This window comes from Octopus bimaculoides, chromosome 8 (assembly GCF_046866305.1).
Source record: "Octopus bimaculoides isolate indiv1 chromosome 8, ASM4686630v1, whole genome shotgun sequence".
Classification (NCBI taxonomy): Eukaryota; Metazoa; Mollusca; class Cephalopoda; order Octopoda; family Octopodidae; genus Octopus; species Octopus bimaculoides.
The window spans coordinates 62,020,370-62,042,922 of record NC_142935.1 but is presented as its reverse complement, the minus strand read 5'-3'; the positions used below and the strand labels follow the sequence as shown (position 1 = coordinate 62,042,922).

The 22,553-nt window shown below is 36.3% G+C and overlaps 1 protein-coding gene across 2 annotated transcripts in view; it reads left to right on the top strand.

Annotated features, from left to right (window-relative positions):
- LOC106876126 (G protein-coupled receptor kinase 5) overlaps positions 1-22,553 on the top strand; it is a 378,987-nt gene that overhangs the window by 108,784 nt on the left and 247,650 nt on the right. For both annotated transcript variants that reach the window (XM_089356590.1, XM_089356589.1), the window contains exon 2: positions 19,000-19,095. In XM_089356590.1, coding sequence (XP_089212716.1) covers positions 19,000-19,095 — 96 coding nt within the window. The remainder of the gene's footprint in view (positions 1-18,999; positions 19,096-22,553) is intronic.

Sequence of the window (22,553 nt, the reverse complement as noted above, 5' to 3'; positions counted from 1 at the left end):
GAACTTCAGTTTTAATGCATATGGCCAATAAACAATAGTTATCATCTTAAAACACTTCTTAATGTTGCTGTCTTAGTTGTTTAAACCTTTAACCTGGCTATATCCGGCCCGAGTATTCTATTTGTTTTATGTTCAGACCAACCAGATCTAGCTTCTCACACATATCTTACAGTGTCATTCTAAAAATAAACAGTCACATTGTCAAAGTTCCAAAGCTATGAGATAATGTATGATTAATTCAAAGCAATGTTCTCCCTGTTGGCATAGGTTGGACAGTTTGACAGGAGTATGCACCAGGCTTCACTGTCTGTTTTGGCAGGGTTTTTATGGCTGGATACCCTTTGTAATACCAACCACCTTACAGAATGGACTGCCAACCTCCTTACACACACACACACACACACACATGTTTGTGTGTGTTTTTGCTTGTTTGCTCTTCCCCCCACCTCTGCCTGGTAGTGAATGTTGGTTTGTTTATGTCCTTACAACTTAGCAGTTTGGTAATTTAGACTGATAGAATAGGTATCTGACTTTTAAACAAGTATTGGAATTGATTTATTCAGCTAAACCCTTCAAGGTGGTGCCCCAAGATGGATGCAGTCACAAAAATAAAAAAATAAAAAAATGAAGTGAGCACGTTGCTCAACCTGCTAGAGATAATAGCAGTTAGTTTCTCTCTCGTCTTGGTAGTCCTGCTGTGTTCTATCATTGTGTCAACCAGACTATCAGATATTGTTATACACCTCTGGTCACAGTGTGCTTCCTCACATTTGTGTAGTTTTTGAATGATGCCACCCCACTGGTGAGACAAGCAGGCCAACATTTCTCCTGATTGGAAAGCCAGTGCATTGCAGGGTTACCCGTTTACAGTTGAGTAGACTGGAGCAACATGAAGTGAAGTGCTTTGCTCAAAATCACAACGCGTTGCTGCTGGTCTGAGACTTGAAATCATGATCTTGTGATTTTGAGTGTGACACTTTTACCACCTGACCATATGTCTACATACCACCTCAAAATGCAGGATGGTCTGTCATGACTGGAATGCTTTTGATCTCGGGTCTGCTCAGTTTACAGTTTTTTCTGGGGTTACTCAACAATAGGTGTGAGCATTGGTGATGGCAGTGTTTTGCTGTTGCAATAAAATATTTCTGAAAAACAAATAAAATGGAAAAAAAAATTTTTTCCCATTAATTATAATTTTCTATTTTTTTTTCTTCTCCCCTTCAGAAATTCTTCACTGAGAAACCTGATAAAAATGTTTACATTGCTTTTTTTTTTTTTTTTTTTTTTTTTTTTTTATAAAATATATGAGTTTTGACAATGTGAAGTCATCAATTTATAGACAAAGTTTTCTTCTCACTCTTTTTTTTTTTTTTGGTGTATGTGTGTACACCTCGAAAATTGGATGAAATCGATGAACTCTCTCTCTCTTTTTTCAAAACTTTCTTAATTAATTACAATAAAGTTATTTTTGGAGAATTTTTTTTTTTTTGATTTTTGGTAAAGAAATTCACAATCCACATCAGTTTGTCATTCATTATACCTCATGATGAAATCTCTTGTCTTTATGCTCCGTCTGTGTCTATTTTGTAATTTTCTTGAAATTAAACATTTTTTTTATTTTCCTTTTTTTCGAACAGCTTTTTTATTTGTTTTTTTTTTACTACTATGTCTGTTGGCCAATTTTCTCTAAGTAAATTTCACAAATTTTTTTTTTTCACAAATTAATTTGTCTACTTACACATTAATTTCACACATAGTCCACTTGATTGAGTAACACAATACTCATTGCTGTGAAAAATGGAACAACTATCATTGTTGTTCATTCATTAGATTAATATCTTTTATCTTTTACCTTTTACTTGTTCCAGTTATTGGAGTGCAGCCATGCCACGGTACTTGCCTTGAATGGTTTAGTTGAATAAATTGACCCTGGTATTTTTTTCTTTTTTAAAAAACCTGTTAGTTATTGTATTAGCTTTATTTTGCTGAACTCTTGTGGTTGTGTAGGTGCAGGCATGTCTGTGTAGTAAGAAACTTTGCTTCACAACTGTATGGTTCTGAGTTCAGTACATATTAATGTGAAGGGATTTTGTAATCCTCCACCACAAGATCTAGCCCTTGGTACAGTATAGTGGTTTGTGCAACTCAATGACCAGGGCCTACCATGCTGGGCAAGTCAAAGGATAGAGGCCAGACTAGAATGGTCACCAGTTCTTCCTAGAGGCAAAAATGGGTTTGCATAGGGCCATCATCCTTACCTAAAAAGAAAACAAAGCTACAGAAACATTGATTGCTGTTCAGAACTGGCAAAACCTGGGAGAGGATGGCCCCTTTCCTCAGGGAAATATATGTAGTACAGCAAAATCTGATAGGTAGCTTGGGATCCAACTGGAGGAAAGTAGAAAAAAGAGCCCAGTGTTTGAAACGGTGGAGAAAATTATTGATGGGCTTTGCACCAAAGGGAATGAAGAACTTAAGTAAGTCAGTAATCTTTTGCTTCTGAGGTTTGTTGTTGCTGAAGAAGCTGGAAATTAAGTAGCACCACACTATTTCATACCTGCAATTATACTACACTTGCAGACATTTCATTCTTGCAAAGTATTCCCTACTCATACCTGCAATTATACTCTACTTGCAATTATTCCATACCTGCAATTATACCCTACCTGAAGATATCTTCATACCTATAATAATCTTCAAACCTAGAAGTTGTAAATTGTCAGTGAATTTGTTTTGATTCTGGTTAAACAACTGTAATATTTTCTAAATGGAATCATGTAATGATGTTGGGTTTACAACCTAATGAATATATTTAGGTAGGTATGGCTAGGTGCAGGTATCGGTGTGGTCTTAGGTTCAGTTCCACTGTGTGGTGCCCTGGGTTTGTGTTTTCTGTTATAGCCTCAAGCCAATCAAGGCTTTATGAGTGGATTTTGTAGATTGGAAACTGAAAGAAGCCCATTGCATACATACATATATGTGTGTGCCCTTGCCTTGACATCACGGAACGATCGTAAATAAACATCACTGTCACACAAACAAGACTGTATGTTTCAAGTCTTCCATGATAAACATGTCTGGCCATGGGGGAAATATTGTAACCTTGCTTGGAAATAGATGGAGGGTTGGTGACAGGAAGGGTATCCAGCATTGGAAAAATCTATACCAACAAAGTCTGTGCAAGCATTAAAATGATGAATAATAATGATGAGGTATGTGTATTTATGAATGTGTGTGTGTGTACATACACACACATATAGGGTTGTCTACCAAATTCCACTTACAAAGTATTCCTCAACCAACACCACGGTAGCAGACTCTTTGCCAGGACACCACGCAGTCATTTCCAGAGTTCTTTGTCAAAAGTTGGGTAGATGTTCTCACCCTTTTGTTATCAAATTTTTATTGAAATACACTGTCTTTGTTTCAATCGATTTTGAAACTACTGAAAAAAAATCAGTAAAATAACTTTTACATTATTCAGCTGGTCTTCAGAAAATAAATTTATGTGAGGTTTTAATGGAAGGTTTTCAATAACCTAAAAACAAGAAGTTTCTGTTATAGGAGTCAGGGTGATCTCAGATGGGTTGATATCAAAAGCTTTAATTCACCTTTATTCACTGGAATCCTTCAGAAAAATTGCTGAAACCAATCTGCTGTTTGATCATCTCAGAGTATCTCTTAGAATGAATGAGAGTTAAGATTTTCTCTCAAGCATGCTTCATGGGAAGTCTGTCCTCTTGCCAAAATACCATATTTTTTTTTTCTTGCATAAAAATCAATGTAATACATAGTGTAAACTTTCTAACTATCTATCCAAACCCTGCTGCATTTTGCATGGAATTTTTGGCCCTTCAAAGTTATCTCAGTGTAAAAGTCAACCTACCTTTTCTGGTTGTATATTTTTCAGTATGCAAGAATTCAACTTGTATGCCAGAAAATACAGTAAACCATTGTGGCATACTCTTGAGTATAAGGACCACAACAGTACAAACTACCTGAATTAAATTAGAGAAAAACAGACATCAAAAAGAAATTAGGGAGTCAGGTTGATGAGAGAGAGAGAGATTAAAAGATTGTTAAGGATGTTGATATAGGTTTGAAATGGAAACATTGCATCAAACGCTGCCCTTTCTAGCCATCTGGTATAATGTTTACCAAAAATATTAATGCAGCATCAGTGAAGTGATCGTCACTGTTTGTCTTCCCTTAAGAGATTGTTCCACCTTTTTTCTCTTTTTTTACCAATTTATTATTGCCGACTCCATTCGACAGAAATAAATGAAGGTTTTGTTTTGATGTGCGAATCATGTAAATAGATTTTTTTTTTTTATTATTATTTTCACTTTGGTTGGAATAAAGGTTAGATATTTTCCAGGTGGAAAAAATCTGTTTAAATAGATTTAATATTATGTGAGAAAATATTAGTTTTAACTGAGGTTTTGTGTGTGTCTGTGTGTGTGTGTGTGGTTTATGGTATCACGGAACCAAAGATCGTCTCAGGTGAATTAGTAACAAAAGGGTTTATGTTGATATGTAATGTTACATTGTAATAATATTTGGCAGTTGGCAGCAAAAAAAAGAAAAAGAAAAAAAAACTTTGTCAGGAAATCTCATGGAATCATGAGAAAAGTATTCGTTTCTATGAAGTGTACAAGATCTGAAATGCTAGTAGTAAAAGAGGCTGTGGCATGCATGCCTTTCCTGGAAGTACAGGCATTGTATTGACAATCAAAATCAGGTTGCAGGAAAAGCTTTATCTCTGCACCTCATAGTTTACCAATATTATGATAAACAATAGCAGCATGATTCTTTCATAGAATCTTAATACAGGGGGATTAAGCATGTCTGTGTGGTTAAGAAGCTTGCCTCCCAACTGTATGGTTTTGGCTTCAGTCCCACTGCATGGCACAGCACTTTGGGTAAGTGTCTTCTACTATAGACCCAGGCCAACCAAAGCCTTCTGAATGGCTTGAGTAAATGGAAACTGAAAGAATTCCATTGTATATGTTTATATGTATAAGTACAGGCATAGCTGTGTGGTAAGAAATTTGCTTCACAACCACATGATTCTGGGTTCAGTCTCACTACATGCCATCTTAGGCAAATGTGTTCTACCTGTCTGCTAGAGATAGCAGTAGTTTGCTCCATCTCACAATATATAGAAAAATAAGTGACAATCAGTCAATGATCTTGCAACAAGCAACGTAGCTCGTAAAAAATATCTATAAGAGATGAAAGTAGTAACTATACTGAGAAGTAATAAATAAATTATATATATATATATATATATATATATATATATATATATTATTTATGATTTCTCAGTATAGGTGTAGGGGTGGCTATGTGGTAAGTAGTTTGCTTACCAACCACATGGTTCTGGGTTCATTCCCACTGCATGGTACCTTGGGCAAGTACCTTTTACCATAGCCTCGGGCCAACCAAAGCCTTGTGAGTGGATTTGATAGACGGAAACTAAAAGAAGCCCATCGTATATATGTGTGTATGTATATATATATATATATATATGTATGTGTCTGTGTTTGTCCCCCCAACATCGCTTGACAACCGATAGTGGTGTGTTTGTGTTCCTGTAACTTAGCGGTTCAGCAAAAGCGACCGATAGAATAAGTACTAGGCTTACAAAGAATAAGTCCTGGGGTTGATTTGCTCAACTAAAGGTGGTGCTCCAGCATGGCCGCAGTCAAATGAGTGAAACAATTAAAAGAGATAAAAGATATATTATTTTGTCAAACTTTATTTCACTAAAAGTAATTATCAAAATTAAAACTTTGTTGTGGATAACTTCGGTTCAGAATATTTCATATTGATGTATCCAGTTTAAACCTTGTTGTTGTTAATCTCTATAATCTCATCTATTACGTAACTAAATCCTTAATTTATTTTAATTGGGTACAATTTAATTGAGGCTATATGAATATTTAAATGACACACACACACACACACACACGCACGCACGCACGCACGCACGCATGCACGCACACACACACACACACACACACACACACACACACACACACGTGTGTGTGTGTGTGAAAACGTGGCCTTGTTGATTATGTGTGCTTCATTCTTGGATTTGGAGGTGTGTATGTTCTTTGGTGAGGCGCCTTAGTTCATGTGAACTTGGACCTTATCCTGTGAACCTGGGTCTTATCACTGTGAAGGACTGACATCACATTCAGGAAGGAGTTTAGTATTTTAAGTCTAGATGCCTAGAAAACCTGGATAAACCCTAGTCTTATGCACCTCTAGGGTTGACGTAGTCTTGCGTCTCACATCATTTTGAGTTCAGTCCTCAAACATGCTGACCAGAGCATTGTGAGTGGATTTGGTCAATGGAAAACTAAGAGGATTTTGTTGTATGTATATATGTATGTTTGTGTCTTCTTTTCTTGACGTTTCAGGGCGCTTGTGAATAATGTATTGTTTTCATAAGTTTTGAATTAAAATCTTCCACCAAACCTTAGTCACAATTTATGTTCTTAACACTAGCTGAATGATAACTAAGTTATTTTACTAAATTTTTTGTTATATTTAAAGTAATTGAAAGAAACACAGAGCATCTCAAAATAAATACAGTAACAAAAGGGTTAAATGACGGTCTAACTGTCTGCCAAGCAAATGGGAAGCAGTAATTAAAGTAGATGGTGAATATGCTCCGGAATAATCGTTTGAAGATGTTTTTGTTGAATAAAATTTATTGAGAAAAAATCTGCAATAATTATGCACCAACCCAAAATATATATATATATATAAAGTTGAAATTTATAGAAAAACAAAGATGAAGGCGGGTGTAGAAACAATAAGCAAGTGTATTAGTTTGACACTCAGGAAAAATGGGAAGCCTTTTATATTTCGAGCGTATGCTCTTTGACAGAAATGAATAAGCAGAAATAAATAGAGAGAGAATGAAAAAAAGACATGTTGAGTTCAGAAGTGCTAATGCATGAAACTTTTGAGTTCTGTTTTTCCTGTTTGCATTGCCAAACCTATATATATATATATAAATATTACAATATTGGACTGAGTAAGAAGAGGATGAGATTGGTGTAAATCTTGAAGGCTTTTACTTGATTATCTCAATTCCAGTGCTCTTTTTAAATCTGGCATTTTTTCTGTTAGACACCTTTTGCCAAACTGCTATGTTGCAAGGCATGAACTAACAAACACTGAATGTCAAAGAATAAGAAACTCAAGCATAAATGTGTGTGCACGTGCATAAACTTGTGCGTATGTTTGTGTTTATACACACATGTGCACACGCGCACACACTTACTATGTATATATTAGGGTTCAACTATAATCAAAGCAGTTTTAAATGTTTATTTTAACCTCATCAGTTCCATGGCAGAGAATCGCTTTCTGAAACTATGTATATAAACTTTCCCACCCCTCTCTCTTTGTGTCTGTTTATCTCTGCCCCCCCCCTCTCATGCTTGAACTAGTTTAACTTCTCTGCTGAATGATTAATCTCATTCCATTCCATTCCAACCATGCCATTCACTCCCTACTCTCACTCTTCCACTCTGGTGTTTTGATAAGACATTATGTCAAAGGTCACTGAGGGAGATTGTGTTTTGTTTATCTAAAAGAAAAAGAAAAGAAAAGGGACTAAACTATTAATATAATCCATTGTTTGTTTACGTTGTATTAACATAATCCTCATTTTATGTTTATTAAATGTGTCCCAGCTGTCTGACTGCTAATGCCATTGGAGTTGCTTTACTCTTGTTCAGGTCAGGAATTAGTTGATGTAACATTGTAAACATATGCACATATATACATAGATTGCATATATATGCATATATACAGGGTGTGTAAGGTATTTGAGGACAGATTTTTTTTGGATCATTGCTACATATTTTGCTAAGTCTGTATAATCTTTGTTTCAGAAGATAATGGCAGACCCTCAGCTTACTCAAGAAATGAAGAGGCATGCTGTTATTGTGGTTGTAAAGGTTGAGCATAGCGATTTAGAAATATCTCAATTTTTAAAAATTGCCAGATCTTTCGTCTACAAGTTTGTAAAAAGCTAGAAACTGAAGATGGAGACGTATATATACACATACAGACACACACTGTATGTATATATATATGTATACATACACACACATTGCAGATTTACACAAGCACACACATGCATATTGCATACAAACACTGCATACATAAACACACACACAGCACACATTACACACATATATGTACACACCTTTATGCACACACTCTACATACATATTTACACTACATTGCATATTGTGTTTAATTGGTGTTGGCCATGGTTCGGATCTGAATCCCAGGGTGGAATTTGAACTCACTATGTAAAGAGTTGGAACAATTACAGCAAAGCATTCCACTTACCACTCCATTGCTCTGGACTTAATGGTACTTTATTTACCAACCGCCAAAGGACAAAAGTCCAAGTTGTGTACTGCTTGTGTTTAACCCTTTAGCATTCAGAATACTCTTTCAAACATAATGCTAATTTATTCACCTCGTTATGAATTAATCATGCACTGTCTCATAGATTTGAGATTTTAACAATGCGATTGTTTATTTTTAGAATGACAATGTAGGATAGGTTTGAGAGGCTCGATCTAGTGGGCTTGCGCATAAAATGGGAATAATATTTGGACCAGATATGACTGGTTTAAATGCTAAAGGGTTAACGAGTGGGATGCGATACAGTGATGATAGCTGTTTCTTCCCCTATTACAGTGGCCCCTGCTCTTCAGAGATGGTTGCTCTTGTACTACTTTCATGTTGGCACGTTCAACTTGCTCATCTCCCCTTCCCTCATTACCCATGTTGTGCCCACCCCCTTCCCCCATCTAGTCCCCTCACTAACCATCGCATTTTTGTGAAGGGATGCAAGCTCTCTTAAAGTCGAGAGTTCTTTCTGTTGAAATATCATCAAGGCTGGTGCCCTCTGGAATTTTGTCTCTTGACATATTTTTCCTGCAGGTTTCAATTTGAAACCTGCAGGAATCAGTATCATTAGTCTTGGTTTAAAGTTGAAGTAATCCCACTAGTGTGTGTGTGTGTGTAAGCATAATACAGTCATGCAATTGTCTAGGAGGGCAGCAGTAATGTTGAATAAGAACTAATTCAAACTGTAATTACTCACCTAACCCACTGGGATGGAAAACAGAAGTAATATGATGACATGTATGTATATATGTATACATGTGAGTGTATATATATGCGAATGAATGTTAACTATATAATGAAAGATATTGCTTAGTATACGTTTTGTATATGTGCGTGTGTGTGTGTGTATATATATATATATAGAAGTCAACTTTGCTTTTCATTCTCATCTTCCAGGTTGATAATGTAAATTATTAGGTAAGCACTTGGATGACCTTGTGCCTATGTAAGAAGTTACATACAGTAGCAACAGTACTAAGCAGAGATGAGTAATAAACAAACTTTAGGTGAGTTCAAACATGTTCGTGACACTTTAACTTGTAAAGGCAAATTTACTGCATTTTTTTTCTCTCTATGAATAAACTGCAGTGAATTTGCCTTTCCAAATTAAAATATGTCACAAACAAATAGTTATGGCCAAAAGTTTGTAACATAGGTCCGAAAATTAGAATTTTTATATTAACCCATTACCTCCCATAATTCTATTTACTAGAATTTTTTTTTTATGAAACTTTGATTTCTAGCATAAAACAGCCTTAGAAACACGCTGGAATGATCAAAATAACATTTTAAATAGAAATAAGCGAGATATTGGGTGAAAAATTAGCACACCTCATTTGAATATCAGAGAAATATACCTCGTAGATATAGCAAAAAGGTTAGATATGTGTAAATATTGACAGATAATTACAAAATTTGTAATTTTTATGTGATCTCATATGAGATCACTGGTAGGTAATGGGTTAAATGCCCAAAGTTATATTTAATTTGCAATATATTATTACTTGCAATATTATTATTGGTCAAAGTCTGGAACATAGGTCTGAAGATTTGTTCTTCTAGATATTAAATCATTGGATCACTTAATAGATAAGTATATCTCTACATTGTATATATTTGAATCAAGTTGTACTTGAGCATAACAATTCTAATTTTTAAAAAAATATTCCATACTTTTGGCCATGACTGTATATTTAAACAAACCAAAGGTTTGTTTACTCCTTATCACTGCTTAATTCTGATACTACTGTATTTGTTCTCACCAGGCAGTCTGCGAACATCACCCAGTCATTGATATTGACTGTTTTAAGATAAACCTATGGCTTTATAATCTACCCAGGGTTATCTCTCTTCAGTATCTCCTGCTGAGGAAGATTAAAGAACTAGAAACATGTCCAGGAGTCAGCTAGTGGGAGACCCTGAGCACATGAGGTATTTTTACACCTATTACCATGAGCAGTAATTTCTTCTCCATGGTAAACTGCAATGATTTTGCCTTTGGAAGTTAAAATATGTCACAAACATATTTGAACAAATCTAAAGTTTGTTTATATATATATATATATATATATACACATACACACACATGATGATGATGATGATATGTCTATATTTAGCTAACTGAAATCAAATGTGTGTGTGTGTGTGTGTTAATGTTATTGAAAATAGGAAAGAGATATATGCAGGTGTCAAAAGTTTCCTCTTTTATAGAAGATGTGTGTTATATTTAATCTTACATTAGCAATTTCTCATAGGCAGATTCCTTGCACATGGTACCCAACCTTGCTCTTTCAGTTAACTTCCAGTTGCACATGCACACACAGACACACACATATATGCATAGACCTTCTTACACATATGTGCATATTTGTGTATTTCTCCTACTTCTTGCATTCCTTGTATTATCTGGTCGTTTAACAAACCAGATTTGAAGCTTGATCTACTAAAATAGCTACCGAAATCTGATTTGAATTAAGCGGCTATTTTAGAGACAAAAGCCTTGAACAGAAGAATCAATGCGAAAACAAAACGGAAGCAACAAATTTGCCAAATTTTTTTATTTTTTCCATTTCTTTTCTTCTTCGTTGTGTTTTTTTTTTTTTTTTACTTTTACTTTTCCAGTTATAAAAAGATAGGAACAAATTGTGAGTTGTAGGATATCAGGATGGTGTGGGCAGCTTATATTTAGAATAATGATTTCTAGCATTGATACAAGGCCATGCATAACATTTTCGTGGGAGGTTGCTGTTGGTTTAGATTGAGCCCAGTGGCAGCATTTTAGTTGCTTGTAGTAAAACGATGACAGTCACAGTGAGTTGCTGCAGGTTTTGATCTCAATGTGAAAGGATGTAAACCAAATACATTAGACATGAATTTTACCATCAATCGCCTTCATTTTGATAGATGATGATGATAGAGTTTCCTGTTGAAGAGGATGTGTTAGTGTTAAGATTTTGTTGTACAACCTGTACAAAAGATCTGTTTATTGTGATCAAATATATTTACCATAAGTTAGCTCATGCCCTCCATTAAATTGATGTTGCCTGTACAGGTGCACAAGTGTACACATCAGGTCTCGGAATGGTTGTAGAGCAATGTGCTTTACTCAAGAATACAATGCACCGCATGCTCTGGGAATCAACCCCACAATCTATTAATCATGAGTGCAACACCCTAACCTCTAGACCATGCACTTTTACCATAATAATAATGATAATCTTTTCTACTATGGGTAGAAGGTCTGTACTTTAGTGGAATGGGGACTAGTCAATTACATTGACCCCAGTGGACAACTGGTACTTATTTTATCAACCCTGAAAGGATGAAAAGCAAATCAAACTTGGCAGGATTTGAACGCAGAATGTAAAGCCAAGCAAAATGCTGTTCAACATTTTGTCCAGCATGCTAATGATTTAACCAGCTTGCCATCTTAATTATATAATAATAAGGATAATAATAATAATAATAATAATAATAATAATAATAATAATAATCCTTTCTGCTATATGCACAAGGCCTGCAATTTGGGGAAGCAGGATAGTCAATTACTCAACTGGTATTTATTTTAACAACCCTGAAAAGATGAAAGGCAAAGTCGACCTCGGCTCAGAACGTAAAGAAGAACGAAATGCCGCTAAGCATTGAGGCTCAGTGGTTAGAACATCAGGCTCACTATCATGAGGTAATGAGTTCGAATACCAGACTGTCTTCTATTTTTGAGTAAGACTTTATTTTGTGTTGCTCTTGTTCACTCAGCTGTAGAAACAAGTTGTGACATCACTGGTGCCAAGCTGTATCTGTCTTTGCCTTTCCCTTGGATAACATTGGTAACATGGAGAAGAGAGGCTGGTATACATGTGCGACTGCTGGTTTTCCCTAAACAACCTTGCCTGGACTTTTGCCTTAGTAGATAACTTTCTAGGTGTAATCCCATGGCCATTCATGACCAAAGAGAGTCTTTACCTTTTAGATAGATTGATCGATAAACAGATAGGTGAAGGTGCATGGCTCAGTGGTTAGAGTGCTGGGCTCACAATTATGAAGTCATGAGTTTGATTTCTGGACTGGGCTGCACGTTGTGTTCTTGAGCAAGACACTTTATTTCACATTGCTCCAGTTCACTCAGCTGTAGAAATGAGTTGCAACGTCACAGGTGCCGAGCTGTATCAGCCTTTGCCTTTCCCTTGGATAACATTGGTGGCATGGACAGGAGAGGCTGGTATGCATGGGCGACTGCTGGTCTTTCATAAACAACCTTGCCCAGACTTGTGCCTCGGAGGGGAACTTTCTAGGTGAAATCCCATGGTCGTTCATGACTGAAGGGAGTCTTTAAGCGTCAGATTTATTGAGGCACTGTGACTTGCAGAAAATACCAATTCTATTCTCATTATCATCTTTACTAAAATAATCATGAAATTTAATTTTGTATTTGAAGGATTAACCATCATTAGTTTTAAAGGTGAAACTGTACTATGGTTTCCCACAATTGTAGATTGATCTGATCTTGTTTGCGTTTTGTCTGTTCTGAGAAATTTATACATTATGAATTTGTATGACTTTCATCACATCTGATACCATTTGATTGCTATAGCTATGTATTGGCAATGATATCTCTACAGCAAGAACAATATGAAACTTAGTTATAGCACCTCACCTGATATGATGAAATGATAAAAGCTTTACAAATGCTTTTCCTAAATATAGACAAACCATCAGGGATACAGAACTGCAAACATACATACATGCATGCATGTACACATACATGCACACACACACACACACACACACACACACACACACACACACACATACATCAATTAATAAACATAGGGTTTAAATATGAACTACTTATAAGTTTCATGCTCTGGTAGAACAAGTCAAATGAGCTTGTATAGCTTGCCAAACAAAACAGTATGTTATGTATATATACAGGGTGCATAAGATATTTGAGGACGGATTTATGTTTATGAAAAAAACATATATAATAATAAATAATAACTTTATCATAAAATGCTATGAGGATAAAAATAAACCTTTTCTATAATGTTATTCAATAAAGCCACCTTCAGCTTCAACAACTGCTTCTATATGAGATCTAAATCATCTACATGCTTGAATCAAGTGGTCCTGGTTCATTTTGGACATTATTCTGACTATGGCAGCTTTTAAAAAATCTTTGGTGTTATGGGTGTGATCATTGACCCCCCCCCCCCCCCTCTCAACAACACTCCACATATAATAGTCAAATGGATTGAAATCTGGGGAATTAGGAGGCCAAATGTTAGGAGTTATGTGATCATGAAAAATTTCAACCATCCATTCTTTTTCTTACTAGAGCCATGTGTGATAGTGCAGAGTCTTACTGAAACACACATGGCTTTCCATTGCATACACTGTCTATCCAGGGCTTAACAATTATTTTCAGGACCTTAATGTAGGTAGCAGAGTTAACTCTAAGGCCTTGTGGAAAGAAATAAGGAGGCATCACATGTTCTTCATTGCTGACAACCCCTAAAACCATGACAGTTGCAGGAAATTTTGTATGCATAACACTTGTAACTTCAGAAGGGTCTGCACATAACCATCTGTCATTTCTTCTGTTAACTGTTTGATCTTGGTCAAGGCTTTTCTCATTTGAAAAAAAAAACAAATCAAATTGCTATACTCAACCTTTACAACCACAATAACAGCATGCCTCTTCATTTCTCAAGTAAGCTGAGGGTCTGCCATTATTATTTTCTGAAACAAAGATTATACAGAGTTAGCAAAAAATGCAGCAATGACCCCAAAAAGGTATGTCCTCAAATACCTTACACACCCTGTATACATGTATGTGTGTGTGTATATATATATATATATATATATATATATATATATATATATATATATATATATATATATAGGAAAATGAAAAATAATAATAAGGCAGAATGCTAAACTGAAAGCATATTTTAATATAGATGTGTAAAAAGGATTTCTAACCGGCTTTCATTGCATGGCAAATTTTCAAGAAGAGGGAGAATGAAAATGTTTTTTACAAAAAAGTAAAAAATAATATATAAAAAATAATATATAAGAAAATAAATATACCAATACATTATATTGTCTTTGAGCTTTTAAAGTTCAATGGTAATCCATGTAGCTAATTGTTAGAAAGATTAGGATGCATGAAATTGAGAATTGTGTTTTGTTTAAAAAAGGGGGTGAAAGTTTGTGTGTTAAGCAGGAAGTGTGGTGTCAAAACAGGAAGTGTGTGTAAGGGAAGACAATTCTGTGGGTTTTATACTCTTTAGTTGGAGTTCTGGACTCTTTGTCAACAGGAAGTTTATGTCTGTTCTTGGAGAAATATGGTCAAAACACAACTCTCAATCTCATGCATCCTAATCTTTCTAACTATTATCTATATGGATTACCATTGAACTTTAAAAGCTCAAAGACAATATAATGTATTGGTATATTTATTTTTTTATATATTATTTTTTACTTTTTTGTAAAAAACATTTTCATTCTCCCTCTTCTTGAAACTTTGCCATGCAATGAAAGCTGGTTAGAAATCCTTTTTACACATCTATATTAAAATATGCTTTCAGTTTAGCATTCTGCCTTATTATTATTTTTCATTTTCCTATTATTTCTCCATGTGCAGTTAACACAACCCCACTATTTACTGACATATATATATAAAATTTTTGGTAATATTTATTCACGATTACACATGCTTCATTTGCTAACAGGAGTTACAAAACTGTACATGTCAACTAAAGATTCAATTCTCTATCTGAAGAATTTCTAATAGGGGATATTTGTATATCTTACACGTTTTCTCCTACATGTACAAACTTGTTACTCCTATTACCAAATGAAACACATGTAATGCTGAATAAATAACACCCGAGTTTTTTTTTTTTTTATCCAATCTCCTGTTTTGATATGTAATTACTCTGCAAATACTATTTTACAATATTTTTCAACTCTTATACTTGTGTCACAGAATTTTAACATCTACATACAATTTTGGAACACTGGAATAGGCAGACATGCTTCACAAGGATACTGCTTCGATTCTAACTCTATCTACATACCATATATAATATTCTCATTGAATATATTTAACTAAAGATTTATATATATATATATGTGTGTGTGTGTGGTATGTAGATAGAGTTAGAATCCAAGTAGTGTCCTTGTGAAGCATGTGTGTGTGTGTGTGTGTGTGTGTGTGTTTTATCTCTTTTGCTTGTTTCAGTTATTAGACTGTGGTCATGCTGGGGCACAGCTCTTCTGTCCTCTTATTCTTCATCTTCCTTCTTTTTCATTGATTACTTATTTGTGTCTCACTGTTTCCAAATGCTTTTTTCTTTCTTGCCCAGCATGTGTGTGTGTGTGTATGTATGTGTATATGTGTGTGTGTGTGAGAGAGAGAGAGAGAGAGAGAGAATGAGTATGAGTGCATGTTTCTTTGCAAGCTCTTCTAACAAGTACCTGTATGGTTCAAGATTCCATATTCCTGTGAAGAATTCATGTAGTGCATCATCAGTTTGGCTTCCATATTATTTTTCTACTATATTCTTTACCATTATTTGAAGATTTGGTGTCAGGACATACATTCATATGTTCATATATGTATATGTATATATATATATATATATATATATATATATATATATATATATATATATACATACGTGTGAAGATATATTTGAATAATAATAATAATAATAATAATAATAATGATAACAGAAATAATTTATTCAGTGTTAATATTTGATAATTTACACCAAGGGTTACAAGTTTATCAGCGTTCACACTCATGTCAGGAAGAATTTCATGTTGAAAAGGCTGTGTGTGTGTGTGTGTGTGTACGTGCATGTATTTTTATTCGTGTGTTTGTGTGCATGTAGATATCTATGTATGTGTGTGTTTATGTATATATATATATGTATGTGTATGGTTATATGTATGTATATGCATGCATATACACACACACATGTATGCAGATGTGAAAACAGATGATTTAAGTGTATGAAATATTTTCAAAGAACATCTGTTTAGCTCTCATTGCTGTTTTTATTTATTTATTTTTGTTTATTTATTATTTGTGATGGAGGGAGGGAAAGAAAAAGAGAGAGAGAGGGAGAGAAAAAGAGTTCTAAAGAAGACAACTTGTTTGTAAAAATCCCCAGATATTTGTACTTGCTTGGCTGAAGTTATTGTTGAAATATTTGATACTCTAATAGGTATGTACGTATGTAGTTGTATAGTTTCTATATATGTATATGTCTACAATATATGTGTATCTTGTGTGTGTGTTTGTGCATGAGAATTTATTTCTATATGTGGATACTGATTTGTGTATGTACTAAACTCACACACACACACACACACACACACACACACACATATATATATATATATATATATATATATATATATATATATATATACGTCACTGTGTCAATATATTGGCCAGGCTATCAGATGTTATACAACCACTGCTGGTCATAATGTACTTCCATACATTGTTGTCCCTTTTGAGCAATGCCACTCTGCTTGTTAGATGACCAGACCCATTCCTCCTGAAGAAGGGAGGCTAGTATACATGGGTGACTGCTGCTCTTCTATAAACAACCCTGCCCGGTCTTGTGCCTCAGAAGGTAACTTTCTAGGTGCAACCCCATGGTCAGTCATGACCATAGGGCAAAGAGCATCTTTATATGTTGCGATACCATGGTATTGATCAGACTATCAGATGTTATACATCACTGTTCACAGTGCACTTTGCATTGTTTTAGCTTTTGAATGATACTACTCTGTTGGCTAGGGAAGTAGCCCAGCATATTCCCAGTCGGAAGGCTATTCCATAAACAGGGTTACCCATTGGCAGCTGAGTGGACTGGAGCAACATGAAATGAATGTTTTGCTTAAAAACACAATGCATTGCCTAGTCCAGGAATTGAGCCCATGATCTAGCAATTGTAAGTGCAACATCCTAGCCGCTAGGCCACATGCCTTCACACACAAACACACACACAGTGGGCTTCCACACAGTTTCCATCTACTAAATTCCTTCACAATGCATTGATCAGCCCATGGCTATAATAAAAAAAAACATTTGTCCATAGTGTTGCACAGTGGGACTGAACCTGAAACCATGTGGCTGCAAAGCAAGCCTCTTAACTACACAGCCATTCCTGCTAATATATACATACATTTAATTTGTATTCTCACGCATTTTCACTTACCTACATTGAAAATAAAAGAATAAAAAATAATCATATGAACACAAAGAGGATTTGGTGTCCCAACTCTATACACATGTCATGTTGTCATCTGCTCCTCCCCCAAGATGGGATGTACTTTGGTGTTTGATATCCACATCAGATGTGTTTATAATGAAAGCACGCAAACTGTTTTTTCAAGATTCCCCCCTCTCCCCCTATATCCTCCGTTTCCCCCCTCTCTCTCCGTCCCCTCTCTCTTATCCTTTTCTTTATGTCAGTCATTCAGTCATGTATTGTTTCTTTAACTTTCTTACTACTACTACTACTACCAACTCCACCACCACTCCGTTCTCATGAAGCCTTATCAATACTAAAAGATGGTGATGGGTTGGTAGAATCGGTGAAGTATCCAACAACGTGCTTTGTGGTATTTTGTTCTAGCTCCTCCCTTCTAATTTTTCTCAGTGTCAACTTTACTCTTCATTCTACTGGGGTGATTGAAATGAAGTGCCAGTCAACTGGGGTATGCACACACACACAAACACACACACACACACACACACACACACACACACACACATGTGCATGCACATATATACCCATGTGTATATTATCATTTTACTTCCACTTTCCATGTTGACATGGGTTAGATGAATCTTCACTAACCAAGTCTGTTTTTCTTCTGACTTGGTACTCTCTTAAGTGAGTCAGCAGACCAGCACTATAGCTACAGGCTAACCAAAGCCTTGTGAGAAAATCTGATCGGTGGAAACTGAAAGAAGCTTATTGTATATATACCTTCGTGTGTGTGTGTGATTGTCTTGACATTGTGTGATAGCTGTAAATAAGTGTCACCGTCATACAAGCAGTGTCATCCATTTCTGATATTTTGCAAAGACACGTTTCCAAGCAAGGTAATATTTCCCCCATGGCCAGACAAGTATGGGTTGATGACAGGAAGAGTATCTGGCTATAGAAAAGCTACCTCAATAAACTCTGTCCGATCCATGAAAGAATGGAAAAGTGGACATTAAAATGATGATGATGATGATAATTATGATGTATCTTATATTAATCAAAATCCATTACCTAGAGGTGGCATCAGGGTACACAGCCTCTTCTTTCCATTCTTTTCCCAGTCATCAACAAGCCTCAATATTTCCACCATCTCTCTCTCTTTTTCTCTCCTTGTCCAGTACTCTTTCGTGTTGCTCTACTTCTCTCTTCTCTTCTGTTGTGGTCTTCTTATACATGTTTATATGTCTCTAATCGTTTCTGTTTTCCATTTGATAATAACATTCTTCATCATTTCTCTATCCAACAGGTGGTGGCGGCAAGAGAAAAGGCAAAAGTCGAAAATGGAAGGAGATTTTACAATTTCCTCACATATTACAGTGTTTGGATATAAAAAATAAAATTTGTAAGTTAGTTCTTTCTATAATTCTTGTGTTGATAAAATCTTATGTTTATGATTAATTTGGCTCATCTTAATCGTGTCTTTATCGAAAACAAACAAAAACAAAAGAACTCAATCATTTAATGTTTGTCAGTCTTATGTTTTCCACTGTCACTGTATAGGATGTCAGGGAGAGGCAGCACATTTCATGAGAGAACATGTTGCACTAATGGGGTTGGTTCGTCCACTTTGGCTTCCACCTGGACCCTACTCTCATCAGTGGCTCCAAATAGCTGTTTGCAGGCAACAGTGGCCATGTCTGTAGTAAGCTGCTTGAATTGGTGGGCTATACCAGGCAAGAATAGCCAACAGGTATATAACTGTTGGTGAATTAGGGCTTACCTACCTATAAATGTGGAGACTGGATCTGTCGGGCTCTGCAGAAGAATCTTTCATGGTTTGACAGAGTGGAAGATGGCTGCAACAACACATTGTAGAGTGTAGAGAGCAAGATGGGGCAAATAAGACATCTTTGTTATCCACTGTATTTGTTTCCATGTCTTCATACTTGGTCTTGTCACTGAATTGAAACTGGTCAAGGATGAGAGAGTGAGGCTGACAGTGTGCAACTCTTCTTTACTTTAAACAAGGTCACTACACAAGTCATCAGTCACCCTAACTCGAATAGCCCTCATGGCTCTGACAGACAAACATGATACTGATTACATACTACTCTCATTCTCTCTTTTACAGAACTGTAATACATCTTTACAATTACCGACTATGTGTCATTCCTTAAACCTTACAATGAGACATAACAATCAGGTTTACATTCTGAACAATGCCTCTCTGGAATTCAACTTACTTGTGTATCGTCACTCCTGTAAAATACTAACTTCTTGTACTTTCAAGTGCCATTTGTTGTATTTCATGTGATAGATTTCTATTTTTATTTTTCATTGAATTTTTGCATGCATTTCACACAAAACTAAATACCAAGCTGCAAACTTGGCCAGTCCTAGTAACTACTTATCTAACACATTATACATTCATGTTTCACCACATCAACATTGTTTTACTCAACATTTATACATACATGTTCTGCCCAATATTTATATATATGTTTTATACACCATTTATACATGTTTATACATAGATGTGTCCATCAGTATTCATAGATAGGATTTTTTTTGTTGTATCTCGAGAGGGTCATCATGCCAGTGATAACACCCCCATGATTGAAATATTCATACATATGTTTCCTTTAATTATACATATTTCTCTCTTTCTCTCTCTCTCTCTCTCTGTATATATCTGCATATTTAAATGCATATATCTTATACCATTTATACATATGTGTTTTATATTTATACATATATTTATACAAATATCTTCTCTTCAGTATATATATATATATACACACACACACACATATATATATATATATATATATATATATATATATATATATATATATATATACACACATCATCATCATCGTTTAACGTCCGCTTTCCATGCTAGCATGGGTTGGACGATTTGATTGAGGACTGGTGCAACCGGATGGCTACACCAGGCTCCAATCTAATTTGGCAGAGTTTCTACAGCTGGATGCCCTTCCTAACGCCAAGCACTCAGAGAGTGTAGTGGGTGCTTTTACGTGTCACCCGCACGAAAACAGCCACGCTCGAAATGGTGTCTTTTATGTGCCACCCGCACAAGAGCCAGTCCAGGGGCACTGGCAACGATCTCACTTGGCTTGCCGGGTCTTCTCACGCACAGCACATTTCCAAAGGCCTCGGTCAGTAGTCATCGCCTCGGTGAGGCCCAATGTTCGAAGGTCTTGCCTCACCACCTCAGCCCAGGTCTTCCTGGGCCTACCTCTTCCACGGGTTCCATCAACTGTTAGGGAGTGGCACTTTTTCACACAGCTATCCTCATTCATTCTCACCACATGTCCAAACCAGCGCAATCGTCTCTCTTGCACACCACTACTGACGCTTCTTATGTTCAGCTTTTCTCTCAAGATACTTACACTCTAAACGGGTATGCACATTTACATTACACATCCAGCGGAGCATACTGGCTTCATTCCTTGCGAGCTTACACATGTCCTCAGCAGTCACAGCCCATGTTTCACTGCCATGTAGCATGGTTGTTCGTACACATGCCTCATACAGTCTGCCTTTTATTCTGAGTGAGAGTCCCTTTGTTGCCAGCAGAGGTAAGAGCTCTCTAAACTTGGCCCAGGCTATTCTTATTCTAGCAGCTACACTTTCAGTGCACCCACCCCCACTACTAACTTGGTCACCCAGATAGCGGAAGCTATCGACTACCTCTAGTTTTTCTCCCTGGAATGAGATAGAAGTTGTTTCCTGTTTGTTTACAGTGTTTATTGCACCTGAACATCTGCCACATACAAAGACTAACTTTGTAGTTAATCTGCCTTTGATATTGCTGCACCTCTTATGTGTCCATAGCTTGCACCGGGTACATCTTATAGAGTTACTACCTACTCCTTTACTGCATACTGAGCAGGGCCATCTACCTGAAGGGGTTTGTGTTTTATCTACCTTCCTACTTATTAGGATTTTGGTTTTTGCTAGGTTGACTCTAAGGCCCTTCGATTCTAGTCCTTGCTTCCACACCTTAAACTTCTCCTAGTTCTGATAGTGACTGCGCAATTAGTGCAAGGTCATCAGCATAGAGGAGCTCCCAGGGGCAACCTGTCGTGAAATCCTCTGTGATCGCCTGGAGGACTATGATAAATAGGAGGGGGCTGAGGACGGAACCTTGGTGGACCCCTACCTCTACCCGGAATTCATTACTGTACTCATTTCCAACCTTCACCTTACTGACAGCATCTCTGTACATGGCTCGCACAGCTCTCACTAACCATTCTTCTATCCCAAGTTTCCTCATTGACCACCAGATAAGGGATCGGGGGACCCTGTCAAAGGCTTTCTCCTGGCTAGATATTTCTCCTGCAGCTGTCTCACTAGAAATATGGCATCAGTGGTGCTTTTACCTGGCACGAACCCAAACTGCAGCTCATCTAAATTGATTTGCTCCCTAATTAGTTGGGCTATGACCCTCTCCGTAACTTTCATAACCTGATCTAACAGCTTGATGCCTCTGTAATTATTAGTGTCTAAAGCATCACCTTTATCTTTGTAGTGGTTTACTATGGTGCTGCTACACCAGTCATTGGGTATGACTCCTTCGTGTGTTACCTGGTTTGTAATACGGGTGACTAGGCTGTAGCCAACACTGCCAGATATTTTGAGCATCTCTGCAGTGATTCCTGATGGGCCGGGGGCTTTCCCTGTCTTCATACTCTTAATTGCTTTATCTACCCTGGTACTGTCAACTCGGATAGCTGGTCCCTCTGTTGGGTCGACATACGGCAGGCTCTCTTTCTCCCATTCATTCTCTTTATTAAGCAATCTATCGTAGTGGCATCTCCAGACCTCTTTCTTTGC